The 23,151-nt window shown below is 48.1% G+C and overlaps 1 protein-coding gene across 2 annotated transcripts; it reads left to right on the forward strand.

Moving 5' to 3' along the window:
- The first annotated feature begins 219 nt into the window (after nt 1–219).
- On the forward strand, nt 220–8,277 carry LOC119959439 (gastrula zinc finger protein XlCGF7.1-like). Of its 2 annotated transcripts, none has more exons than XM_038787712.1 (2): nt 220–303; nt 7,378–8,277. In XM_038787712.1, the coding sequence occupies exon 2, from the start codon at nt 7,487–7,489 to the stop codon at nt 8,180–8,182; it is 696 nt and encodes a 231-aa protein (XP_038643640.1). In that variant the 5' UTR covers nt 220–303; nt 7,378–7,486; the 3' UTR covers nt 8,183–8,277. The 2 variants fall into 2 exon arrangements, 1 of the variants encoding a protein (XP_038643640.1); XR_005459206.1 differs by lacking the exon at nt 220–303 and adding an exon at nt 3,442–4,319 and having other exon boundaries at nt 7,378–7,958.
- Nucleotides 8,278–23,151: the final 14,874 nt, after the last annotated feature.

A 23,151-nucleotide genomic window follows, 5' to 3' on the forward strand; every position in this document is an offset into this window, starting at 1 on the left:
TTATTGGGATTTGCAGCCTCCACCGGGTTTCAGTGAAACCTCCCGGCCGAGTCCAGTATCGGCACTGCGCATGCTCCTTATCACAATGCCCAGGGAGTGATTGACGGCAGCTCGGGACCAATAGGAAGAGAGGGGTGGGTGGGGACGACCTCGTGATTGCAGCAGGTCTTCCAACCAATCGGAGTGAATGAGGGGCGGGGCTGAGCCCGGTCTCTCACATGAGATCGATCATGCGCAGTACCGATTATAGTTCAGTATTCAAGCGGTCGGGTGGAAATCTTGAACCGGTCAGGTCGCGCTCGGGTGAGTCATAAGGGAGGGATGGAGCCGGCGGATGGGTCGGGAGGCTTCATAAACACTCCGTGTAGCCCAACCCCCGAATATGAAGCTAGGATACAGCAGTTAAACCAGCGAAAGCTGCTCAGGCTTATCCCCGAGACAGGCCCGGGTGGCCGGGCGCATGCGGAGGGAGGGAAAGCCCCGGGTTTGCCCCGCCTCCCATTCACTCTGATTGGTTGGAGGACCAGCCGCTCTTGTTCGGTCATCAAGCTATTGGTCCGAACTCGCCGTTAATCAGTCCCCGGGCATTGTGAGCTGGAGCAAACCCTTCACCATCATTGTCAGCTCCCTGGTTTGCAGCTGCGGAGCTTCTCCCTCCCTCCCGGGAACAGGCCCAGGTTAACGGGCACCATCCTGCTTCACACACTGGAGGGTGGTTCACATCACAGGATGGGGGAGGGGGGATAATAAATAAGAGCTTACATTTTTTATTCAAATCAATGAGGACAGCGTGGTGGCATAGTGGTTAGCACAATTGCTTCACAACTCAAGGGTCCCAGGTTAGATTCCTGGCTTGGCTCACTGTGCGGAGTCTGCATGTTCTCCGTGTGTCTGCGTGGGTTTCCTTGTCCAAAATTGCCCTTAGTGTTGGGTGGGGTTACCAGGTTATGGGAATAGGGAGGAAGTGTGGGCTTGGATAGGGTGCTCTTACCAAGAGCCGGTGAAGAGTCGATGGGCCGAATGACCTCCTTCTGCACTGTGAATTCTATGATTCGATTACTCTGATCTCTGGGAAGGAAGGAAATCCTGGCAGGTGGGCGGGGGGGGATTCACAAACATCCGCTGGAAATGAAATGAAAAATGAAATGAAAATCGCTTATTGTCACGAGTAGGCTTCAATTAAGTTACTGTGAAAAGCATTCCGGCGCCTGTCTGGGGAGGCTGTTACGGGAATCAAACCGTGCTGCTGGCCTTGGTTTGCTTTCAAAGTCAGTGATTTAGCCCACTGTGCTAAACAGCCCCAAACCCAAACCCCCAATAAGACCCATTGATTTTATTGTCAGTCTGCAGACAGGAGCTGGAGAACTGAACCCAGGCAGAGGAGAGGGAGGGAGAAAACTGGGAGTGGAGGAAAGAAATGGTGCAGATGGTGAGATGGGTTTGGATTTCAGCCCAGGGAGGAGGGAGAGTGTGTGGGACGGGCATTTACAGCTTTGGAGGAACAAGAGAGGAAAAAAATGTTCCAGAGAAACTAGAATTGCCTGTTCAGAATTTCTATCCTGGACTGACAGTGATGGCTTTTGTAAACTCCTTTTACAGGGGATTAGAATTGGAGAATTTGCACACAACAAACTGAACCCAACAGAAAGGTTTGTCTCTTTGCGATTTCTATCCTGCATTGACTTTTGTAATGAGAGATTACAGCGATCAGGAAATATTAAATGGAGTGGGGCCTTTTTCTATTGAAAACAAGGGATTAAGCAGTGACCTGATACAAATCTTTAAAATTATCAGTAGTTTGGAGAGGGATGATGTGAGAGAGTGACCATCAATAAATAACTAGTCATAAATACAAGATAGTTACGAATAAATCAAAGGGGGCAATACAGACAAATGTATTTACTTACAGGTTTAGAATGTGCAACTCATTACCATGGAAAGATGAGATAGGTGGGACAGTACGAGATTTGTGCCAAGTATTGACAGCAGCAGAATCTGTGACAGAATGGCCTGTTTATGTAATATATTCAGAGTAATTCAATGTAATTTCCTTTTACAGAATATTTGCAGATGCAAACATCATGTCGAGATCTGACAGAGTCTCTTGATTCATCAGGACCGGCCTTTCAACGTGGAAGGAGAAATGTTTGTTTTGTCTTTGGGGAAAAATGTTATAAATCGCTTTGATAAGATAAGCACCAAGACACAGACATCTAAGTAATTTTCCACAGTTGGCTGGAACTGAGTTTCAACCAATCACACAGCATAAAATGAAATTGCAATATTTACATCAGGGGGACACTGTACTCAGGCTTCAACTGATGATCCAAGCTGGAGAGACATAAGGACATTCGCACCACAGGAATCAAGAAGCAGCAATTGAACATTCAGCCCCGTGAGCCTGTTCCACCATTTAATAACATCACGGCTGATCTGATAGTGACCTCAAATCTGCATCCCACCTACATCTGATAACCTGTCAATAACTATGAAGAAACCATGGAAGTGCGGGGACTGTAGGAAAGGATTCAATTCCCCGTCTGAATTGGAAACTCATCGACGTATTCACACTGGGGAAAGGCCATTCACCTGCTCCGTGTGTGGGAAGGGCTCTACTACGTTATCCAACCTCATCACACACCAGCATGTTCATACTGACCAGAGACCGTTTAAATGTGCTGACTGTAAGAAGAGCTTTAAAAGCAGGAAGGATTTACTGTTCCACCAACGCAGTCATACTGGGGAAAGGCCGTTCACCTGTTCCGTGTGTGGAAAGGGATTCACTCAGTCATCGAACCTCCGGACACACCAACATGTTCACACTGATAAGAGATCTTTTAAATGTTCTGACTGTGAGAAGAGTTTTAAAAGTAAACGGTGTTTAATGATACATCAACGCACTCACACTGGGGAGAGGCCGTTCACCTGCTCTGTGTGTGGGAAGGGATTCACTTGTTCATCCCAGCTTCTGACTCATCAATCTGTTCACACTGATCAGAGACCTTTTAATTGTTCTGACTGTGAGAAAACATTTAAAAACAAAAGGGATCTTCTGAAACACCAACGCGTTCACACTGGGGAGAGGCCATTCACCTGCTCCAAATGTGGGAAGGGATTCACTCGGTCAGCCCACCTTCTGAGACACCATCGAGTTCACACTGGGGAGAGACCGTTCAGCTGCCCTATATGTCGGCAGGAATTCAATGATTCATCCAACCTTCTGCAACACCAGCGAGTTCACACTGGGCAGAGGCCGTACTCTTGCCCCATGTGTGACAAGAAATTCACTCAGTCATCCCACCTGACTACACACCAACTTGTTCACACTGATCAGAAACCTTTTAAATGTTGCGACTGTGAAAAGAGATTTAAAAGTAAACCGAATCTGCTGAAACACCAGCGACTTCACACTGAAACAGAATAATAGAATTTACAGTGCAGAAGGAGGGCATTCGGCCCATTGAGTCTGCACCGGCCCTTGGAAAGTGCACCCTACTTAAGCCCACACCTCCACCATAACTCCGTAACCCCACCTAACCTTTTTGGACACTAAGGGGAATTTAGCCTGGAAAATCCACCTGACCGGCACCTCTTTGGACTTGTGGGAAGAAACCAGAGCACCCGATGGAAACCCACGCAGGCACGGGGAGAACGTGCAGACTCAATGCAGACAGTGACCAAAGCCAGGAATTGAACTGAAGCAACAGTGCTAACCACTGAGCTACCATGCTGCCCACACATGGAAACATTACTGGGGAGTCACTGGGAGAGGCTGTTCAACTGCTCCCCGTGTGGGAGGTGATTCACTCAGTCAAACATCCTGCACAGACATCAGCAAGTTCCCAGACAACAGCAGGGTTTGGATTCAGCTGTTGTTGGTGATGTTAGTCATATCCAGGACTGAATGATGCCTGGACGTCTATTTCCAGTTGGGCTCCACAGCTTTCCGGTATATATCAATGATTTAGACTGAAATTAATGCACCAGGATTATACAAAAGTTGCTGATGTGTTTTAGACAATGAAGCAGAAAGCCATGGACTGGGTCAGGCGGAGAGAAAAGTGGTGAATGGAAATTTGGATAATGAGAGGTTAATAATGTTAATAATTAAATAAATAAAGACACGGCATGACATCCCAGCCCAGTGGAATACACATCCAGTTCCATGTGGGAAAACCAGGGCACTTCCATTGCGCTGGAAATGTCATCAGCTGGAGCAGCAGGAAGCAAAGGGGATTTGTCCAGAGGTATTTTTGTGACTGGAGACTGTTTCCAGCAGAGTTCTGGATTGTTCTGGACAAGATTCCACGCTTTGTGTGGTATGCATGAATGATTCACACTTTAACATAGGGACATGGTTGAGACATTTGCAGTGTGTGATTGACAGTGAGGAATAAAGTTGGAGACTACAGGAAGATATCAGTAGACTGATCAGCTGGGCAGCAAATGGAGATCAATCTGGAGGAGTGTGAGGGAATAAATACACTTGTGGTTCGTGTATAAGGACACACACAACTTTCTCGACTGTGGTATTCTGCAGTCTCTCTATTTAAATTATTATTATTATTCCCAACATGGGACAACTTCACTTTTTCCCCAAATTGTACTTTGGGTGGGATTCTCCAAGCCCCGGGCCGGAGAATCCCTGCAACCGCACCACGCCGCCCCGATGCCGGCACGTGATTCTGTGCTCCCCGGAGAATTGGCATCGGCGTGTTTGGTGCGGTGCCGGTTGCGGGCTGCTGTACACGGCCGGGCTAACGATTCTCCGGCCCGAATGGGCCGAGCGGCCGCTCTGAAAAGGCAGTCCCACTGGCGCCGTCCACACCTGCTCGCAGCTGGCAGGAACTCTGCGCTCAGGGTCGGGGGGCGGCCTGTGGGGGAGGGGAAGGAGGCTCTGACCTCGGGGGGGGGGGGGGGGGGGGCCTGGCCCGCTATCGGGGCCCACCGATCGGCGGGTCAGCCTCTCGCTCCCCAGGCCTATTTTGTTACGTACCGGCCCCTGAACTCCCGCGCCATGTTGCATCGGGGCCTGCACGTTGAGGGAGGCCACCGCGCATGCGCGGGTTGGCGCGGCGCAAGGTTCACGCCGGGATGGGAGGCTGGAACGGCGTGAACTGCTCCAGTACCGTGCTGGCCCCCTGAGTGGCCAGAATTGGTACTCTCCGCGGCCCATTCATGCTGTTGTTAAACGCGACGACGTTCCCGACGGCGTGGACACTCTGACGCCGAATGTGAGAATCCCGCCCAAGATCTGCCAAATATTTCCCACTGACTTACTCTCTGTATGATCTTTCTGCAGGCTGTGTAACTGGCTGAAGCTCTTTTCACAGTCAGTTCACTGGAACACTCACTTGAGTGTGTGTGTATTGGCACGTTTCCAGTCACAATAATATTTGAAATCTTTTCCCATGGGCAGAATAGACTTAACATTGCTCCTTCCACATTCAAAGGCCTGTAATATTCTGATCCTAATTAAATCGAATAACTGTTAACCGTGTAGGTGGCACGGTAGCACAGTGGGTAGCTGTGTTGCTTCACAGCACCAGGGTCCCGTGTTTGATTCTCGCTTGGGTCACCGTCTGTGCGGAGTCTGCACGTTCGCACCGTGTCTGCGTGGGTTTCCTCCCACAAGTCCTGAAAGATGTGCTTTTTAGGTGGATTGGCATTCTGAATTCTCCCTCAGTTTACCCGGACAGGCACCAGAGTGTACCGACTAGGGCCTTTTCACAGTAACTTCATTGCAGTGTTAATTTAAGCCTACTTGTCATAAAGATTATTATTTTTTAAAAAGAAATTTAGAGTACCCAATTCATATTTTTTTCCAATTATTGGGCAATTTAGCGTGGCCACTCCACCTAGCTAGCACATCTTTTGGGTTGTGGGGGCGAAACCCACGCAAACACGGCGAGAATATGCAAACTCCACACGGACAGTGACCCAGAACCGGGATTGAACCTGGGACCTCGGCACCGTGAGGCCGCAGTGCTAACCCATTGCATCACCGTGCTGCCCTGTAAAGATTATTATAAACTCATTGTCCCATCTCCACCATTCCTTTCCTCCACTCCCAGTTTTCTTCCACCCTCTACTCTGGCTCGGTTCAGTTCTAACCAGTGTGCAGACTGAGAGTGAAGTTAACGACTCAATAATTTTCTCTCCCAGTAACTGAGACCCAGAAGCCCCACCCACTCCCTGTTCCCTCACAACTCTGCTCCTCCCTGAATCAAGATGGCAGCCAATAGCCTGTGACTGTTCCCGGGGAAAAATTTGGGACCAGCAGGTTTTTATTCTCAGCTTGTGGTCATCAGCAGGTTTTATCTGGAGACTCAATTCTCTGCGCATCTGTAACCGTCACAATGCCCGGGTGATTGACGGCAGCTCCCGCCCAATAGGAGGAGGAGGGGCGGGCTTGGAGGACCAACTGAGAGCGGCTGGTCCTCCAACCAATTGGGGTGAATGAGGGGCGTGGCCCGCTGTGATTGAAGTGTGCGTAATGGCGACAGAGGGTGGGTGGCTTCTTCTTCAGCTCCGCAATTGGTAAGTACGGACGGAGCGAGGAATCACGTGACTCTGCGGAAACGCAGCGTAAATATGTTGTGTGAGCCACAAACCTCCGAAAAGAGCTGACTGGACCACCCAGTTTGTACCGAGCGGGACTGCAGATCCTCCCGTTCAGCCCGTGTTATCGGCCGCCACATTTAATAGATGCCATGTGCATCAGGGCGCATGCGTGATCGCCATCTTTATGGGGCGAAATGTCCAATGACCCGGAGGAGCATTTAAAAAAATATATCTTATTCAGGCATTTTCATTAAAATAAACCAAAGCAGAAGAAAAATCAACAAAAAATCCAACATTGTAGCTAACCAACACCAACTCCCCTCTGCTCCCCACTGGGAGGAGTTTGTAACCCATTGTTCAGAATGGAGAATTGTTACCGGTTGTTCAGTGTGGGCAGCACGGTAGCACCCGTATATAGCACTGTGGCTTCACGGCACCAGGGTCCCAGGTTCCATTCCCCCGAGGTCACTGTTTGTTGTGGAGTCTGCACCTTCTCCCCGTGTCTGCATGGGTTTCCTCCGGGACCTCTGGTTTCCTCGGGTGACTGTGGAGTTTGCACATTCTCCCCAGTCTTTGTGGGTTTCCCTCCGGGTGCGCCGGTTTCCTCCCACAGACCCTTTCACTCTCTCTCTCTACTCCAGTAGAGGTGAACCAGTTGGGTTTCTATGCCAATCCAGTAGTTTTCATGGTCACTTTTTCCTTTTGCCGGCCCCACAAATTACCAGATCGATTCAGATCAATTTCACAACCTGCCTTTGTGTTTTTGTGGGTTCTCGCTCACTCCCATTTTTCTGTTTTAAATCAATTTCACAGGGTATTACAAGGGGAGGCTTTGCAATTGGGGAACTGACATCGAACATGATATCAGAATCTGATGGAGACAGCCAAGTTATTGTAACCTGAACATCATTGGATTTGGAACATGGAAGGAAAAAGCACCGATTACAGTGGGGGGAAACTGTGCCCTGTGTGTGGACAAGATTTCAACCAATCATCTGGATTTTTGGAACATAATTGCAGTCACGACAGGGAGATGCCTTGGAAATGTGGTGACTGTGAGAAGGGATTCCATTACCCATGCCAGTTGGAAACTCATCGACGCAGCCACACTGGGGAGAAGCCATTCACCTGCTCCCAGTGTGGGAAGGGATTTGGTCACACATTCACTCTACTGAGACACCAGCAAATTCACACTCAGGAGAGGACATTCATGTGCACTGTGTGTGGGTTGGGATTCAATTGGTCATCCAACCTGGCATTACACCAGCGAGTTCACACTGGGGAGAAGCCGTTCACCTGCTCCCAGTGTGGGAAGACATTTGCTCACTCATATACCCTGCGGACACACGAGCGAGTTCACACTGGGGAGAGGCCATTCATATGCTTCCAGTCTGGGAAGGGATTCACTCACTCAGCCAATCTGCTGAGACACCAACGAGTTCACACTGGGGAGAGGCCATTCACCTGCTCCCAGTGTGGGAAAGGATTCACACAATCATCCCACCTACTTGCACATCGATACATTCACACCGGGGACAGGCAATTCACCTGCTCAGTGTGTGGGATGGGATTCAGTCAGTCATCCGACCTGCTGAAACACCAACAAATTCACAAGTAACTGTTATGATTGGATTATGCTGTTAATCATATTCAGGATTGAACTATGTTCATTTGAGTCTGTTTCTGCTGAATTAAAAAATACCTCCAGCTCAGTTATAGGTGTTATAGTTAGTCTTGGAAAGGGAGGATTTGCATTTAGGAAACACAAACTAAACATCACATCAGCATCTAACACTCACCGAATTTATCGTTAATTGAATATCGTCGGATTTTGAACTTGGAAGGAAAAAGCACCGTTCACAGTGGGGAGAAACCGTACATGTGTTCTGTGAGTGGATGAAGCTTCAGTTGATCATCTGGCCTTTCGAAACATAAATGCAGTCACACTGGGGAGAAACTGTGGGAATGTGGGGACTATGGAAAGGGATTTGATTAGCCATCCCAGCCAGTAGTTCATCAGTGCACTCACGCTGGGGAGTCGCTTTTCACGTACTCTGAGCATGGAAAGGGATTCACACACTCATACCACTTGCACGCACACCAACATGTTCACGCTGGGGAGAGGCTGTTCACCTGCTCCCAATGTAGGAAGGGATTTGCTCATTCCTCCAATCTGCTGAGACACCAGTGAGTTCACACTGGGAGAGACCATTTAAATGCCCAGAGTGTGAAGAGTGTTATAAAGATTCTGGGGAACTGATGTCCCATTAACATGTTCACACTGAAGAGAGACCATTTAGATGCTCTCACTGTATCATAGAATTTATAGTTCAGAAAGAGGCCATTTGGCACATCGAGTCTGCACCGGCCCTTGGAAGGTGCACCCGACTTAAGTCTCCACCCTAACCCCGTAATCCAGTAAACCCACCTAAACCTTTTGGACAGTAAGGGCAATTCAACATGGCCAATCCACTTAACCTGCACATCTTTGGACTATGGGAGGAAACCGGAGCATCCGGAGGAAACACAAACAGATACGGCGACAATGTGCAGACTTCGTACACACACTGACCCAAGCCAGAAATCAAACCTGGGACCTTGGAGCTGTGAAGTAACAATGCTAACCACTGTGCTACTGTGTCACCCAATCAGCAGCTTACCACTCAAAGGACTGGGTTCAGAAAATCATCTCACCTCACTGTACAGCAGCGTCTTCACACAGGGGAGAGGCCATTCACCTGCTACCAGCATGGGAGGGGATTCACTCAGATTCCAACCTACTGATGCACCAGCAAGTTCACAAGCAACTTCGGTGATTGGATTGTTTTGGGAATCGCAGCCTGGACTGAACCATATTCATTGGGGTCTGTTCCTCCCACAAGTCCCGAAATACATGCTTGTTAGGTGAATTGGACGTTCTGAATTCTCCCTCTGTATAGTAGGTGGATTGGCCATGATAAATTGCCTTTAGTGTCCAAAATGGCCCTTAGTGTTGGGTGGGGTTACTGGGTTTTGGGGATAGGATGGAGGTGTTGACCTTGGGTAGGGTGCTCTTTCCAAGAGCCAGTGCAGACTCGATGGGCCAAATGGCCTCCTTCTGCACTGTAAATTCTATCTATAGCCGAACAGGGGCTGGAATGTGGCAACTAGGAGATTTTCACAGTAACTTCATTGCAGTATTCCTATAAGCCTACTTGTGACAATAATAAAGATTATTATAAACTCCAACCCTGTTGTAAGAAATTAAATTCTGAATAAAAATCATGTCAAATCAGTTTGTGTTAATCATAGTTAATCAATGGGCGGCACATTAGCACAACAGCGCCAGGGATTCGGGTTTAATTCCTGGCTTGGGTCACTATGTGGAGTCTGCACGATCTCCCCGTGCCTTTGTGGGTTTGCTCCAGGTGCTCTGGTTTCCTCCCACAAGTCCTGAAAGACGTGCTTGTTAGGTGAATTGGACATTCTGAATTCTCCCTCAGTGTACCCAAACAGGCGCCGGAATGTGACAACATGGCGCTTTTCACAGTAACGTCATTGCAATGTTAATGTAAGCCTACTTTGACAATAATAAAGATTATCATTATTATGACTGGAATTAATTGCAGGAATCTTCCAAAGAGCCAGCACTGGTATAATGGGCCAAATAGTTTCCATCTGTGCTGTATCATTCCATAGAATAATTAATATTCAACATGAACAATAGTAGGCCATTCAGCGTTTCAAGCCTGCTCCTCCATTTCATAAGAAAATGGCTGATCCAACACTAAGTCCATTTTCCTCCCTTCTCTCTATAACCCAGATTTCCGTAAATTATTAAAAACCTATTGATATCAGCACTGAAAATTTTCAGAGACTCGGCCTCCAAAGCTTCCCAGGGGAAATAATTCTTTGGAAGAAGAAATTCTTCCTCAAATGCTCTTATTCTGCAACTATGTCCTCTGGTCCTACATTCTACCATGAGTGGAAACATCCACCCAATATTTACCCTGTCTAACCCTCTACAAATCTTGTATGTTTCAATCATATCATTTCTCATACTTCTGCACTCCCAGGAGTACAGACCCAACTTGTTTAATCTTTACTCATATGGAAATGTCTCCATACCTGGGATCATTGGTGTAAATCTCCTCTATACTGGGCAGCAGGGTAGCATGGTGGTTAGCATAAATGCTTCACAGCTCCAGGGTCCCAGGTTCGATTCCCGGCTGGGTCACTGTCTGTGTGGAGTCTGCACGTCCTCCCCCTGTGTGCGTGGGTTTCCTCCGGGTGCTCCGGTTTCCTCCCACAGTCCAAAGATGTGTGGGTTAGGTGGATTGGCCATGCTAAATTGCCCGTAGTGTCCTAATAAAAAAGTAAGGTTGGGGGGGGTTGTTGGGTTATGTGGATACGTGGGTTTGAGTAGGGTGATCTTGGCTCGGCACAACATTGAGGGCCGAAGGGCCTGTTCTGTGCTGTACTGTTCTATGTTCTATACTGCCTCCAATTATATTATATCTTTCCTTAAATGAGGGGACCAAATCTCCCTTGAACTAAACAGCAGCATCACATTTGCCTTCCCTATTACCTTCTGCTCCTGTATGCTAGCTTTCTGAGTTTCGTGAACTAGAACCCCAAGTCCCTTTGTGCTGCAGCTTTCTGCAGTCTCACCATTTAAACAAAAATCTGCCTTCTCATTCATTCTTCCAAAATGAACAATCTCACATTTTCCCTCATTGATTTGCAGTTCAACATCAGTAAATAGAGAAGGAGGAACCAGTGACTGTGAGATTGACGCAGACAGACTAAGCACCCTGAGAGAAGGAGTCAGGGAAAAGTTGGAAAAAGTTTTAAAAACTCATCGTGTACCGATAGGAAAATAGAGGTCTTTTAGAAATGGAATATAGCAGCGCAGATATTCACAATCATTTATGTGTTGTATTTATTAATCCGCTTCAATTGCTTCACAAAATTATTTTTCTTCTATTTCGATGCTTCAATGGCGCTGCGGTTACCCAGCATTCCATGTGCTTGTGAATGTGCCCTATTCACTCTGCGGGAGGTCAGTGCGCAGGCGCAGTGCTGTACTCTCCGGAACATGCGCAGTGTCGCCTTGCCCAGAGGCGGGTGAGTGCGGGAGGGGTTTTTGTTAATGGGAGAGAGCGGGCGGGGCGGAGGGAGGAATGGAGCCGGGAGGTGAGGGTGGGGAGGGAGCGGAGGCTTCATAAACACCCGGGATAGGCCCCAAGCCCAAATATAACCCCGCAGGTCCGTTTGTAGGTCGGAGGCTTTTTCCTGAGAATAGGCCCAAATTTAAAAACCATCTTGTTTCAGCAGGAGCAGTGCGCATGCGGGACTATTTGGACACGTAGCTGGAGTGGGCGGGGCTTCGGGATCCCAGTGACCAGGAGAGACAATCTTTGACACGTTGATCTTCATATCAATCTGCTAATGTATGGGAAATGCCTCAAGCGGTAAATAACGGCTGATTATAGGAGGGGGGGGGGGGGGGGGTATTGAGGCGGCTGAATGGATGTGGAGGCTCCATAAACACCCTGTGGAGATGCCAGGATAAGATTAAGAATCTAATGTTCAATCCGCGGGGCAACATCCGGGAGACTGGACCCATTTGTTTGGGGAGGGGACAGTGCGCCTGCGCAGTGCACCCTGTCCTGACAGGAGGAGGAGAGAACATTGCGAATTTCCCTCCTGGACTGACAGGGATGGATTCTGGAAACCACTTTTACAGGAGGGTTAGAAGGGGAGGATTTACACACAGTAAACTCAAACCAAGAGAAATATTTTTCTCTTCTGAATTTTTAATCCTGCACTGACAGTGATGACTTTTTACAGGACATTAGAAGAGCAGAATTTTAAGGTGGAAAACTCACCCAAGATTCACGTCAAAAACTGAGAGTCACTTAGTTCATCAGTACCCAAATGTAAGTGTTTCTGTTTTACAGAAGGTTAAAGATTTAAACATTTGCGCAGCTGGAAATAGGGTGTAGCAAGATTTACAAACCAGGATGTTACTTAGCCGGGGCCAGTAGGTCAGTGAGACCATGCGTGATGAGTGAGTGGGACTCAGTTCAGAGGACATGGTAGCAGATATTTGGATGAACTCAAGTTTGGCAGGTTCCCTACCCTGAACAGCATCACTGAACCAGTTTGGTTTTTACAACAATCCAGCAGTTTTTATGGTCACTTATTCCTCGAGCCAGCCCCACAAGTGACCAGATTCATTCGGCTCAGTTTTACAACCTGCCCTTGTCTGTTTGTAGGTTTGCTCTTACACCATTTTCTATTTTTAATCAATTTTACAGGGTATTAGAAAGGGACAATTTGCAGTTTGGAAACTCGAACCAAATATCACATCAGGATCTGATTGAGTCGCCCAATTTATCGTAACCTGAATATCTTTGGATTTTGAATATGGAAGGAGAAAGGACCATTCACAGTTGGGAGAAACTGAACACGTGCTCTATGTGTGGACGAGACTTCAGCCAATTATCTGACCTCTGGAACCACAAGTGCAGACACAATGGGGAGAAAGCATGGACATGTGGAGACTGTGGGAAGGGATTCAATTATCCAGTTGAGCTGGAAACTCATCGGCGCAGTCACACTGGGGCGAGACCGTTCACCTGCTCCACGTGTGGAAAGGGATTCAGTCTGTCTTGCAATCTGTTGGCTCACCAGCGTGTTCACTCTGATGAGAGACCTTTTAAATGCCCAGACTGCGGGAATTGCTATAAAAGTTCTGGGGAAGTGATGCGCCATCAACGTATTCACAGTGACGAGAGGTCTTTCAGGTGCTCTGACTGTGGGACTGGATTCAGGCAATTATCTGACCTCACTGTACACCAGCGAATTCACACTGGAGAGAGCCCATTTACCTGCAACGAGTGTGGGAAGGGATTCAGTCGGTCGTCACGCCTGATGACACACCAGCGAATTCACACTGGAGGGAGACCATTCTCCTGCGCTGTTTGTGGGAAGGAATTCACTAATTCTTCAGCACTGCTGAAACACCAGCGAGTTCACACTGGGGAAAGGCCATTCACCTGTTCTGTGTGTGGGAAGGGATTCACTGGGTCAACCGACCTGCTGGAACACCAGCGTATTCACAGCGGGGAAAGACCATTTGGCTGCTCCACGTGTGGCAAGAGATTCACTCAGTCATCAACCCTGCAGACACACCAGCGAGTTCACACTGGGGAGAAGCCATTCACCTGCTCCATATGTCAGAAGGGATTTGCTCACTCATCCACCCTGCTGAGACACCAGCGAGCTCACAAATAACTGTTTTGATTGGATTTTGCTGTTTATCCATTTGTCCTTGGGGTTTGTTTCGGAGTTTAAGAAAGTCCAGCCCTGTTATAGGAATGAATATTCCAGTTAACAGTCAAATCAGTTTTGTGCTAAGCACACATTGTGTTAGGTCTTTTTAATATCTCCAACACAAGCTAGTTCCTTTTGAAGGGATCTCCCTCTCCCCTCTATTCCCTATCCTCCCCTCCAGAAAGACAGAGGAGCCTTGAATTCTTTGAGGATATAATAAGCAGGGTGGATAAAGGGAACCAGTCAATGTTGTGTGTTTGGATTTCCAAAGGCTTTCAGTACGGTACCACATACAAGGTTACTGCAGAAGATAAGAGCTCATGGTGTTGGGGGTGATATATTCGCACAGATCGAGGTTTGGAGAACTATCAGCAAAGAGTGAGTTGGGATAAATGGGTCATTTTCAAATTGGCACACTGTAACTAATGGACTACCCCTGGGATTAGTGATGGGGCCACAACTATCCAGATCTATGCTAGGGCTAAATCGCTGGCTTTGAAAGCAGACCAAGGCAGGCCAGCAGCACGGTTCAATTCCCGTACCAGCCTCCGCGAACAGGCGCCGGAATGTGGCGACTAGGGACTTTTCACAGTAACTTCATTTGAAGCCTATTTGTGACAATAAGCGATTTTAGTTTCATTTTCATTTCATACACTGACAACACCCAGCTCTACCTCACCACCATCCCTCTCCATTCCTCCACTATCACTAAATTATCAAACTGCTTATCCCACATCCAGTATTGAATGAGCAGAAATTTCTTCCAATTAAAAATTAGGAAGATCAAAGCCATTGCCTTCAGTCACAATTAGAAATTCCCTTTCCTAACTCCCAAGTCCATCCCTCTCCCTGGGAACTGTCTGAGGCTGAACCACACTCTGCACAATCTCTGGGTCAGATTGGACCCCAAGATGAGTTTGTGACCACATATACAGACCAGCACTAATACCAGATATTTCAATCTCCAAACTCTAGCCTGTCTCCACCCCCATCCCGACTCAGATGCTGCTGAAACCCTCATCCATGCCTGTGTTACCTTTAGACCTGATTCCAATACATTCCTAACCAGCCTCTTCCATTCACCCCACTCCCACATGGAAATGTGAGATTATCCTAATCTCTGCTGCCCTTGTACTTTCTCACATCCAAGTCACATTCACTGTCCTCCATTGGCTCCAAGTGAAGTAATGCCTTGATTTAAAAATTTGAATCATTGTTTTCAAGTTCCTCCACAGTCCTGTCCCTCCCTGTCTCTACAATCTCCAGTCCCACCATCCTCTGCGATATCGACATTCTTCTCAATCTGGCTTCTTTGTCATCCCTGATTTTAATTACTTTACTATTGGTGGTGGGGCCGAGGAATAAAACCGAAAACTTCTCCAGCTCCCTCTCCTGATGAAAGATTCCTGTTATTACTTCCTCTCCAATCGAGGTTTTGGTTATCTACCCAAATATCGCCCTATGTGACTCAGCATCAATTTATTCTTTACGAACCTCCTCTGAAATGAAAATCGCTTATTGTCACAAGTCGGCTTCAACTAAGTGACTGTGAAAAGCCCCTAGTCGCTGCATTCCGGCGCCTGTTCGGGGAGGCTGATACGGGAATTGAACCATGCTGCTGGCCTGCCTTTGTCTGCTTCAATAGCCAGCGATTTAGCCCAGTGTGCTAAACCAGTCCCTTGAAACATTTTATTCCATTAATTGCATTATATAGATACATATTGTTACTGTTTCACAATAGCCATTTTGCTCAAAATAAGATTCCACAAACTGCAATCAGACTGATTACTGTGGCGCTTCAAGAACCCAGGGGGAAGGGAGTATTCATTTTTTTCATGTTTACAGGGTATATTCAAGAATCAACTTCTTTGTGGTGAGCCGGGGGGTCTTGGTCAGGGTGGAGGGGCAGAGTACGCAGGGATGGTAATCCCAGACTACGCGCCCCATTGGTTGGAGATACAGCTGAGATCGGGATGGGAGCAGAGTCCGGGGTGGAGGCTTGATTCGAGGTTGTTGGCAGATCGAGGGTTTTGTGATAAAGTGCAGACTATGACTAAAGATTATGCAGAATTGAACCAAAATGGGGAGGTGTCGGTGGCTACACTTTGGGAAACACTAAAAGTGGTGGTCCGAGGGGAGATTAGCTTGTTCAAGGCACATGCGGACAGGTAAAGGAGGGAGGTATATGAGCGGTTAATGAAAGATAGTTGAGGTAGATGGGGAGGACTCAAGGGCTCCACCACGGAGGGATTGGTGAGGAGGAAAAAGTTACAGAGGCAATTTGATAGGTTGACGACGGGGAGGGCGGTAGGACAGCTAATTAGGAAAAAAAGGGGGGCAATACGAATATGGGGAGAAGGCAAGTCGAATGTTGGCACATCAGTGACGGAGGCAGGCCGCATCCAGGGAAATTTGGGGGCTACAGACTGAGGCAGGGGATGTGGCCTTGGAGCCATGAGGCATTTAGGGATTATTATAAGGAGCTGTATAGGGCAGACCCGGGGTGTGAAGAGGGGGACATGGGAGAGTTTTTAGATGGACTGGAGTTTCTACAGTTGGAGGAAAAGAAGAGGCAGTGCTGGAGGAGCCCTTGGGGCTGAGGGAGGAAATGGATAGCATAAGGGGTATGAAGTTAGGGAAGGCCCCTGAGCCCGATGGTTACCCAGCGGAATCTTATAAGGAGGTTGTGACGGACCTGGTGCCATATCTCTTGGGAGTGTTTAATGAGGTGTTGGAGAAGGGGGAGCTGCCGGAGATGATGACGCAGGAAACAATCACATTGATACCACTGAAGGGGTGCCTGTTATACGTTGCAACGGTGGCGGACCCACAATGTGGGTTCGTGAAACTTTGAACTGCACAGGTGGACAAGGCAGGGATGCCTGCTGTTGCCATTGTTGTCTGCACTAACTATGGAGCCACTGGCAATGGCTCTTAGGGGGTTGATAGAGTGGCAAGGGATTATGAGGGGACATAGGGAGCATAGTTGTCACTATATGCGGACGAACTGCTATTGTATATAATGGACCCGCTGGAGAGCATGGAGAGGATTATGGGCCTGTTGGGGAAGTTCGGGGCGTTCTCAGGATATAAGTTAAACGTAGGGAAAAGTGAAGTGTTCCCAGTGAACGCGTTGGGTCAGCGAGCCACCCAGGTGGGGTTGCCATTCAAAGTAGCTAGAGACAGGTTTAGGTATCTGGGGATTCAAGTAGCGAGGCAATGGGCGATGCTACATAAATGGAATTTAACAAAGCTGGTGGAGGAGGTTAGGGAGGATCTGAAGAAATGGGACACGCTGCATTTTACTCTGGCAGGGAGGGTCCAAGTGGTGAATATGAGAATTTTGCTGAGGTTCCTATTCATATTCTAGACACTTCTGATATTTGTACCGAAGGCCATCTTGTGAAAACTGGATATGATTATTTCAGATTTTGTATGAGCAGGGAAGGGGCCAAGGGTAAGAGGACCCTGTTATGTAGACACAGGCAGAAGGGAGGGTTGGCTTTGCTGAACCTGCTGCATTATTACCGGGAGGCAAACGTGGAGAAGGTGAGGCAGTGGCGGAAAGGAGAGGGGGCAGAATGGGTTAGGGTGGACGACGAATCCAATCGGGGATCCAGCTTGAGGGCTATGGTGACGACGGCTTTGCCAATGGTGCCAAGGAAATACGTGTAGAGCCCAGTGGTGCAGTCTACAGTAAAGGTCTGGAAGCAGCTGAGGAGGCATTTCAGGATACAAGGGATGTCAGTGTTGGCGCCGCTGTGTGAAAACCATGGTTTCAAGCTGGGGCGGAGGGGGTGGGGGAGGAATAGACGGTATGTATAGTAAGTGGAGAGAAGTGGGGCTGGCTCAGGTGAGGGTTCTGTACCTGGAAGAGAGGTTTCCCAGTGCAGAGGAACTGAAGGAGAGGGTAGAGATCCCGAGAGGAAGTTAATTTAAGTACCCATAGGTAAGAGACGATGCGCGGAAACTTTGGTAAGAGGTTCCCAGGTTACCGAGGTACACCCTGTTGGATTGATTGCTGCTTCCGGACACGGAACGGAGGGCAGGACTGAGAACATATACAGGTGGCTGGGAGAGCAGGGAGGTGAGCAGGTGATGAAGATTAAGGAGAGGTGGGAGGGAAGGTTGGAGGGAGATAAGTTCGGGAGTATGGAGTGAGACATTATAAAGGGTAAAAGCAGCTGCCTCGTGCACAAGGATGAGCCTGATACAGTTCAAGATTGTACACAGGGTGCACATGACTTGGGCAAGAATGATTGGGTTCTTCCAGGGGGTGGCAGATGAGCATGAGAAGTGTGGGCGGGTACCATGCACAAATGTTCTGGGGCTGCGAAAAGTTGGAGGGTTTCTGAGAGGGAGAGATTGCGATGCTAACAAGGATAGTGGAGGAGATTGAGCCGGAGCCTTTGGGGCGATATTTGGCATATCAGAGAAGCCGGACCTGATGGAGGGGAGGAAGGCCGATGTTGTGGCCTTCGCCTCCCTTATTCCCGGTGAATTTTATTGGAGTGGCGACCACCGGGTGTAGCAGCCTAGCTGGGTGACTTGTAAGACTTTCTTTGGCTGGAAAATATCAAATATGAATTAAGGGTTTAAGTGGAGGGTTTTGAGGCAAGGTGGGGGATGTTTGTGGCCATTTTTGAGGAGCTGTTCCTGGGGGGGGGGGGGGGGGGGGGGGGGGGTGAAAAAGGGGAAAATTTGAACAAACTATAATGTGCTGGGAAGTTCAATTCCGAATTGTTTATGTTTTGTAACTTTTATTTAAGTTTGGAATAAAATACATTAACCAAAATCAGACTGATTAATCAAGTCTTTTTGGTGGTAATTGAAACATGGACTTTGGTCCCACTGCCTCCCTTGTGGACCATATATGGGGTTAGTCCATTGAATCCCTAGAGTACAGAGGGAGGCCATTCGGCCCATTGGGTCTGCACAAACCCAATGAAAGAGCACCCGACATAGGGCCACTCCCCTGTCCTATCCCAGTCACGCCACCTAACCTGCACATCTTTACACTGGGAGGAAACTGGAGCACCTGGAGAAAACCCACACAGACACAGGGAGAACATGCAGACTCCGCACAGACAGTGACCCAAGGCAGCTTTGACAAAGACGCATCCAGACTCGAAACGTTAGCTTCCCTTTTCGCTCCACAGATGCTGTCAGTCCTGCTAAGATTGTCCAGTATTTTCTGTTTTGGTTTCAGATTCCCGCATCCGCAGTAGTTTGCTTTTATCTACAACTTTATATCAGTTACAAAACTGAACAAAAGTTCTCGTGTTCGTTTAGCACCCTCCGAGCATATCAAAGTGATCAGTCAATTATGGATTTTGGAAGGAAAAATGAAGAGAGGCAGTATGAACTAAATAGAAACATAGAATCTCTACAGTGCAAAAGCTCCATCAGCCATCTGAAAGAGTACCCTACCAACCCATTCCCCCACCCTATCCCCTGCAACCCCACCTAACCTGCACACTAAGGCGTTTTATCATGGTCAAATCACCTAACCTGCATATTTTTGGACCATGGGAAGAAACCAGAGCACCCGGAGGAAACACATGCAGAAATGGGGATAACATACAAACTCCACATAGTCATCCAAAGCAGGAACTGGTACTGAGGAAGTTCTGCTGACATAACCACTGTGTTGCATGTAAATGGTACATATTTAAATAAGGTGCCGCAATAGAATATCCTGGGCATTACTCTCCCAAGATAGGTGCACTATGGACTGAACATTATTCCACCCCTCTGTTCCCACAACGGGATAATTAATCCATCCCAGGGCGTGAGATCCATAAAGCTGAGCGTTCCAGTAACAAAGAGAAACACCTCTTAATAGAGTCCTGTTTTGTAGCCATCTCTCCATTCATTCTACTTCCTAGACTTTGGACTCAACATATTTTGTAGACTGTACATACTGCAGAGACAATGGACCAGTGAGTGGTTGGAGTCGACACTAAGCCCTGTAGCAGGTGGATTGATACAGTGGATTTCTCTGTCGCATGGATGATGCATTGGCAATAGGGTTTTCACCCCCTTTCCACCTTGAAAAATATATTTCAATCAATTGATTTAAGGCACAAAGAGAGCTTTCGATGATAGGAACAAAAAAACGAGGCCTCCTAACTTTATCTCTTAACGACAGGCCTGCACTGGATTCCAAAAACACAGCGAAAAAACACTTAGCTATTATAATGATTGGAATTAGTAACTAAAAGTGGGAGCCATCGTACATTTCTGTATATTTTATAACTTGATTTCGATGATTGCCTCTCCGTCTGTAATCTCCAGGGGATGACAAAACAATTTTTCCTGAAGGCTATTCACAGTTAAATGGCAGTTTATTAACCCAGCGGCCCCCGCGGGTCAGAAAGTCCCCTATCAATGATTACAGGGATCAGGTGCGTCGGCGCAGTCTCAACTGGTGGTCTGGGCATGCGCGATGGCAGTGGCTGTGACGGACTAAGGCGGAAGAGATGGTTCCTGGAGGCGGTAAAAAGATTGTGGGGGTCGCGGTGGAAGGGGAATCGGGAGGGGGCTGGAAATGTTCATAAACACCGGTGGAAGCCTAAAGCCTCGACTAAGAGCCCACAGGCACCGTGTTAACCCCGCGGTGACAGATCAGGTTGACAGCCGCCCTGACCCAGGGTAACCGGTCGCCATCTTGGTAGAAGCAAAGTGACTGCGCATGTGCGGCCATCTTGGTGAGGGAACAGGAAGTGGAGGCTTCGGGGTCCCAGTGACCAGGAGAAAAATCATTCTGGACCCTGGACCAGCTCCTTTCACACATCTAATAATTTAAATACTTAAACATATTTTTCTGTTGATATTTTTGAAATACTCTCGTACCGTCCACTGTAAATCCTGTATGACAGTGGCAATCGAGTAAAACTCAGTAAGTTTCAGGATCTGCCTGAAAAGGCAGTGTGATCTGATTCCGTAATTTCCTTTCAAAAGAGAGGTGGACAGTTCCCTGAGGATGAGGAGGTTGCAGGGCTCGGGACACGAAATGGGAATGAGGGACTGAACAAGTATGCTCTGTCTAAAAGTCAGTACAGGAAAGATGGGCTGAACACCTTATAGAACTTATAGAACAGTACAGCACAGAACAGGCCCTTCGGCCCTCGATGTTGTGCCGAGCAATGATCACCCTACTTAAACCCACGTAACCCGTATACCCAACAATCCCCCCATTAACCTTACACTACGGGCAATTTAGCATGGCCAATCCACCTAACCCGCACATCTTTGGACCTCTTGTGCAATGCACCTCTGTGATTCTCTAAACCTGGATGGAACCAAAATAAAATCCAAAATCGTTATTGGCCATTTCACTAAATGCAAAGAGTGCACTGTCCATCAAGAACCACTTAAGACGGGCAGCATGGTGGTGCAGCCTGATGTCGAAACACTGCAACTCTCGTTCTTTATTTTTCTCTTTTTCCCCCCGAAAAAATGGGTGTGTAACAATGTAATTTAGCGGCAGGAGCATGTGTGGCCCGGCCTTGCAATCGGCCGAAAAGCAGCAGTCACCCGCCTACAAAGAAACCGCTGCCGCTTTCGGATTGAACAGGCAAGCCGTCCATCAAAACGAGAGGCTGAGAATAAAACCCCAAGTGTTAATTAAGTTGTTTTTATGCAAATTCCCATGCCATACTCTGCAAATTTAGATTTGCGAAAAGAAAATTACTCAAAACAAATTTTTGTTCAAAAAAGTGTCGAAAAGGTAGAGTTTTACGGAAGAAAAACTGACATTAATGGGACACAAATTCTTAGCCCTGCAGGGGGTTTGCAGGGACCCAGAGTAGATCGCGCAGCTTTTGCTGCAGATACGGGCCCCCGCACTTCCGGCTCAGTGGCTGCGCATGCGCACGATGACGTCCTCAAGTCTCCGCGCCGTGCTCCATGGTGAACTCAGACCGTGGAGCTGGACGCAAAAAAGAAACCCCCAATCGGCCGCGCACCCGACGCTCAATCCCTGCACAAGCATTTACCAGCCGCCTATAAGGCCCCCACCTCCCCACCTCCCCCCACCCCCCCCCCCCCCCCCCCCCCCCCCTTACAATCTGAGCGCCCCTGACCAGGGCAGCCACAGACTCAGTCCGTGGCCACCACACGAGTATCCTGACCGGCTGGAGCACAGTAGTTCCATGCCATCGGGACTTTGGCCGGTCGGGGGCAGAGCGGACCTCTGGCAATGGCTCCAGGTAAGTCCCAGGCGGGGAGTACGCTGCTTTTCGGGGCCCTTAGAATCAGTGAACCGGCACCAGTCCTTGCGCCAGCCGCGATTTCAGTGTTGCGGTGCAGAGAATCCAGCCCATTGTCTTTTTCCGGAGGGTGTGGAACTTGCTGCCACAGGGACGAGTTGAGGAAAAAAAACATGAATGCACTTAACAAGTTGCAGACACGAGAGAGAAAGGAATAGAAAGACCTGCTGAGAGAAGCGATAGACCCATTGGCACTGACACTGGGCACAATTACCTGTTGCTGTATATTGAGTATCATTCTATTTAATCTCCTTTTACAGGGTATTAGAATGGAAAAAATTGCAGACATCAAACTCAAGATTAGAGAGCCTTTTGATTTGTCAGGATATGAATATCATCAACCCCTCAATGTGGAAGGAGAAATCTTTGTCTGTTCTATCTGTGGGAAAAGATTTCAAACATCAGTGTGACTGGAAAAGCACTGACACACACACACCTGAGTGAATGTTCCAGTGAACTGACTGTGGAGCCTGAACCAGTTACACAACCTGGAAAAACATCACACCATTCACAGTCGGGAGAAACCGTACAAGTGTTTTGTGTATGGATGAGACTCCAACCTGGAGAGACACAAGGACATCGGCACCATGGAGAAACGGTGGAAATGTGGAGACTGTGGGAAGGGGTTCAAATCTCCATCCCTGCTGGAAGCTCATCAACGCAGTCACACTGGAGAGAGACCGTTCACCTGCTCTCTGTGTGGAAAGGGATTTACTCAGTCAGCACACCTTCTGAAACATCAACTTGTACACAGTAATAAGAGATCTCTTAAATGCTCTGACTGTGAGAAGAGCTTCAAAAGCGAAATGGATCTGCTGAGACACCAACGTGTTCACACCGGGGAGAAGCCATTCATCTGCTCCGAGTGTGGGAAGGGATTCACTCAGTCAGCCAACCTGCTCACACACCAACAAGGTCATACGGGGGAGAGGCTATTCCCTTGCTCTGTGTGTGGGGAGAGATTTAATCATTTATCTAACCTGCAGAGACACCA

This window comes from Scyliorhinus canicula, unplaced genomic scaffold (assembly GCF_902713615.1).
Source record: "Scyliorhinus canicula unplaced genomic scaffold, sScyCan1.1, whole genome shotgun sequence".
In the NCBI taxonomy this organism is placed as follows: domain Eukaryota; kingdom Metazoa; phylum Chordata; class Chondrichthyes; order Carcharhiniformes; family Scyliorhinidae; genus Scyliorhinus; species Scyliorhinus canicula.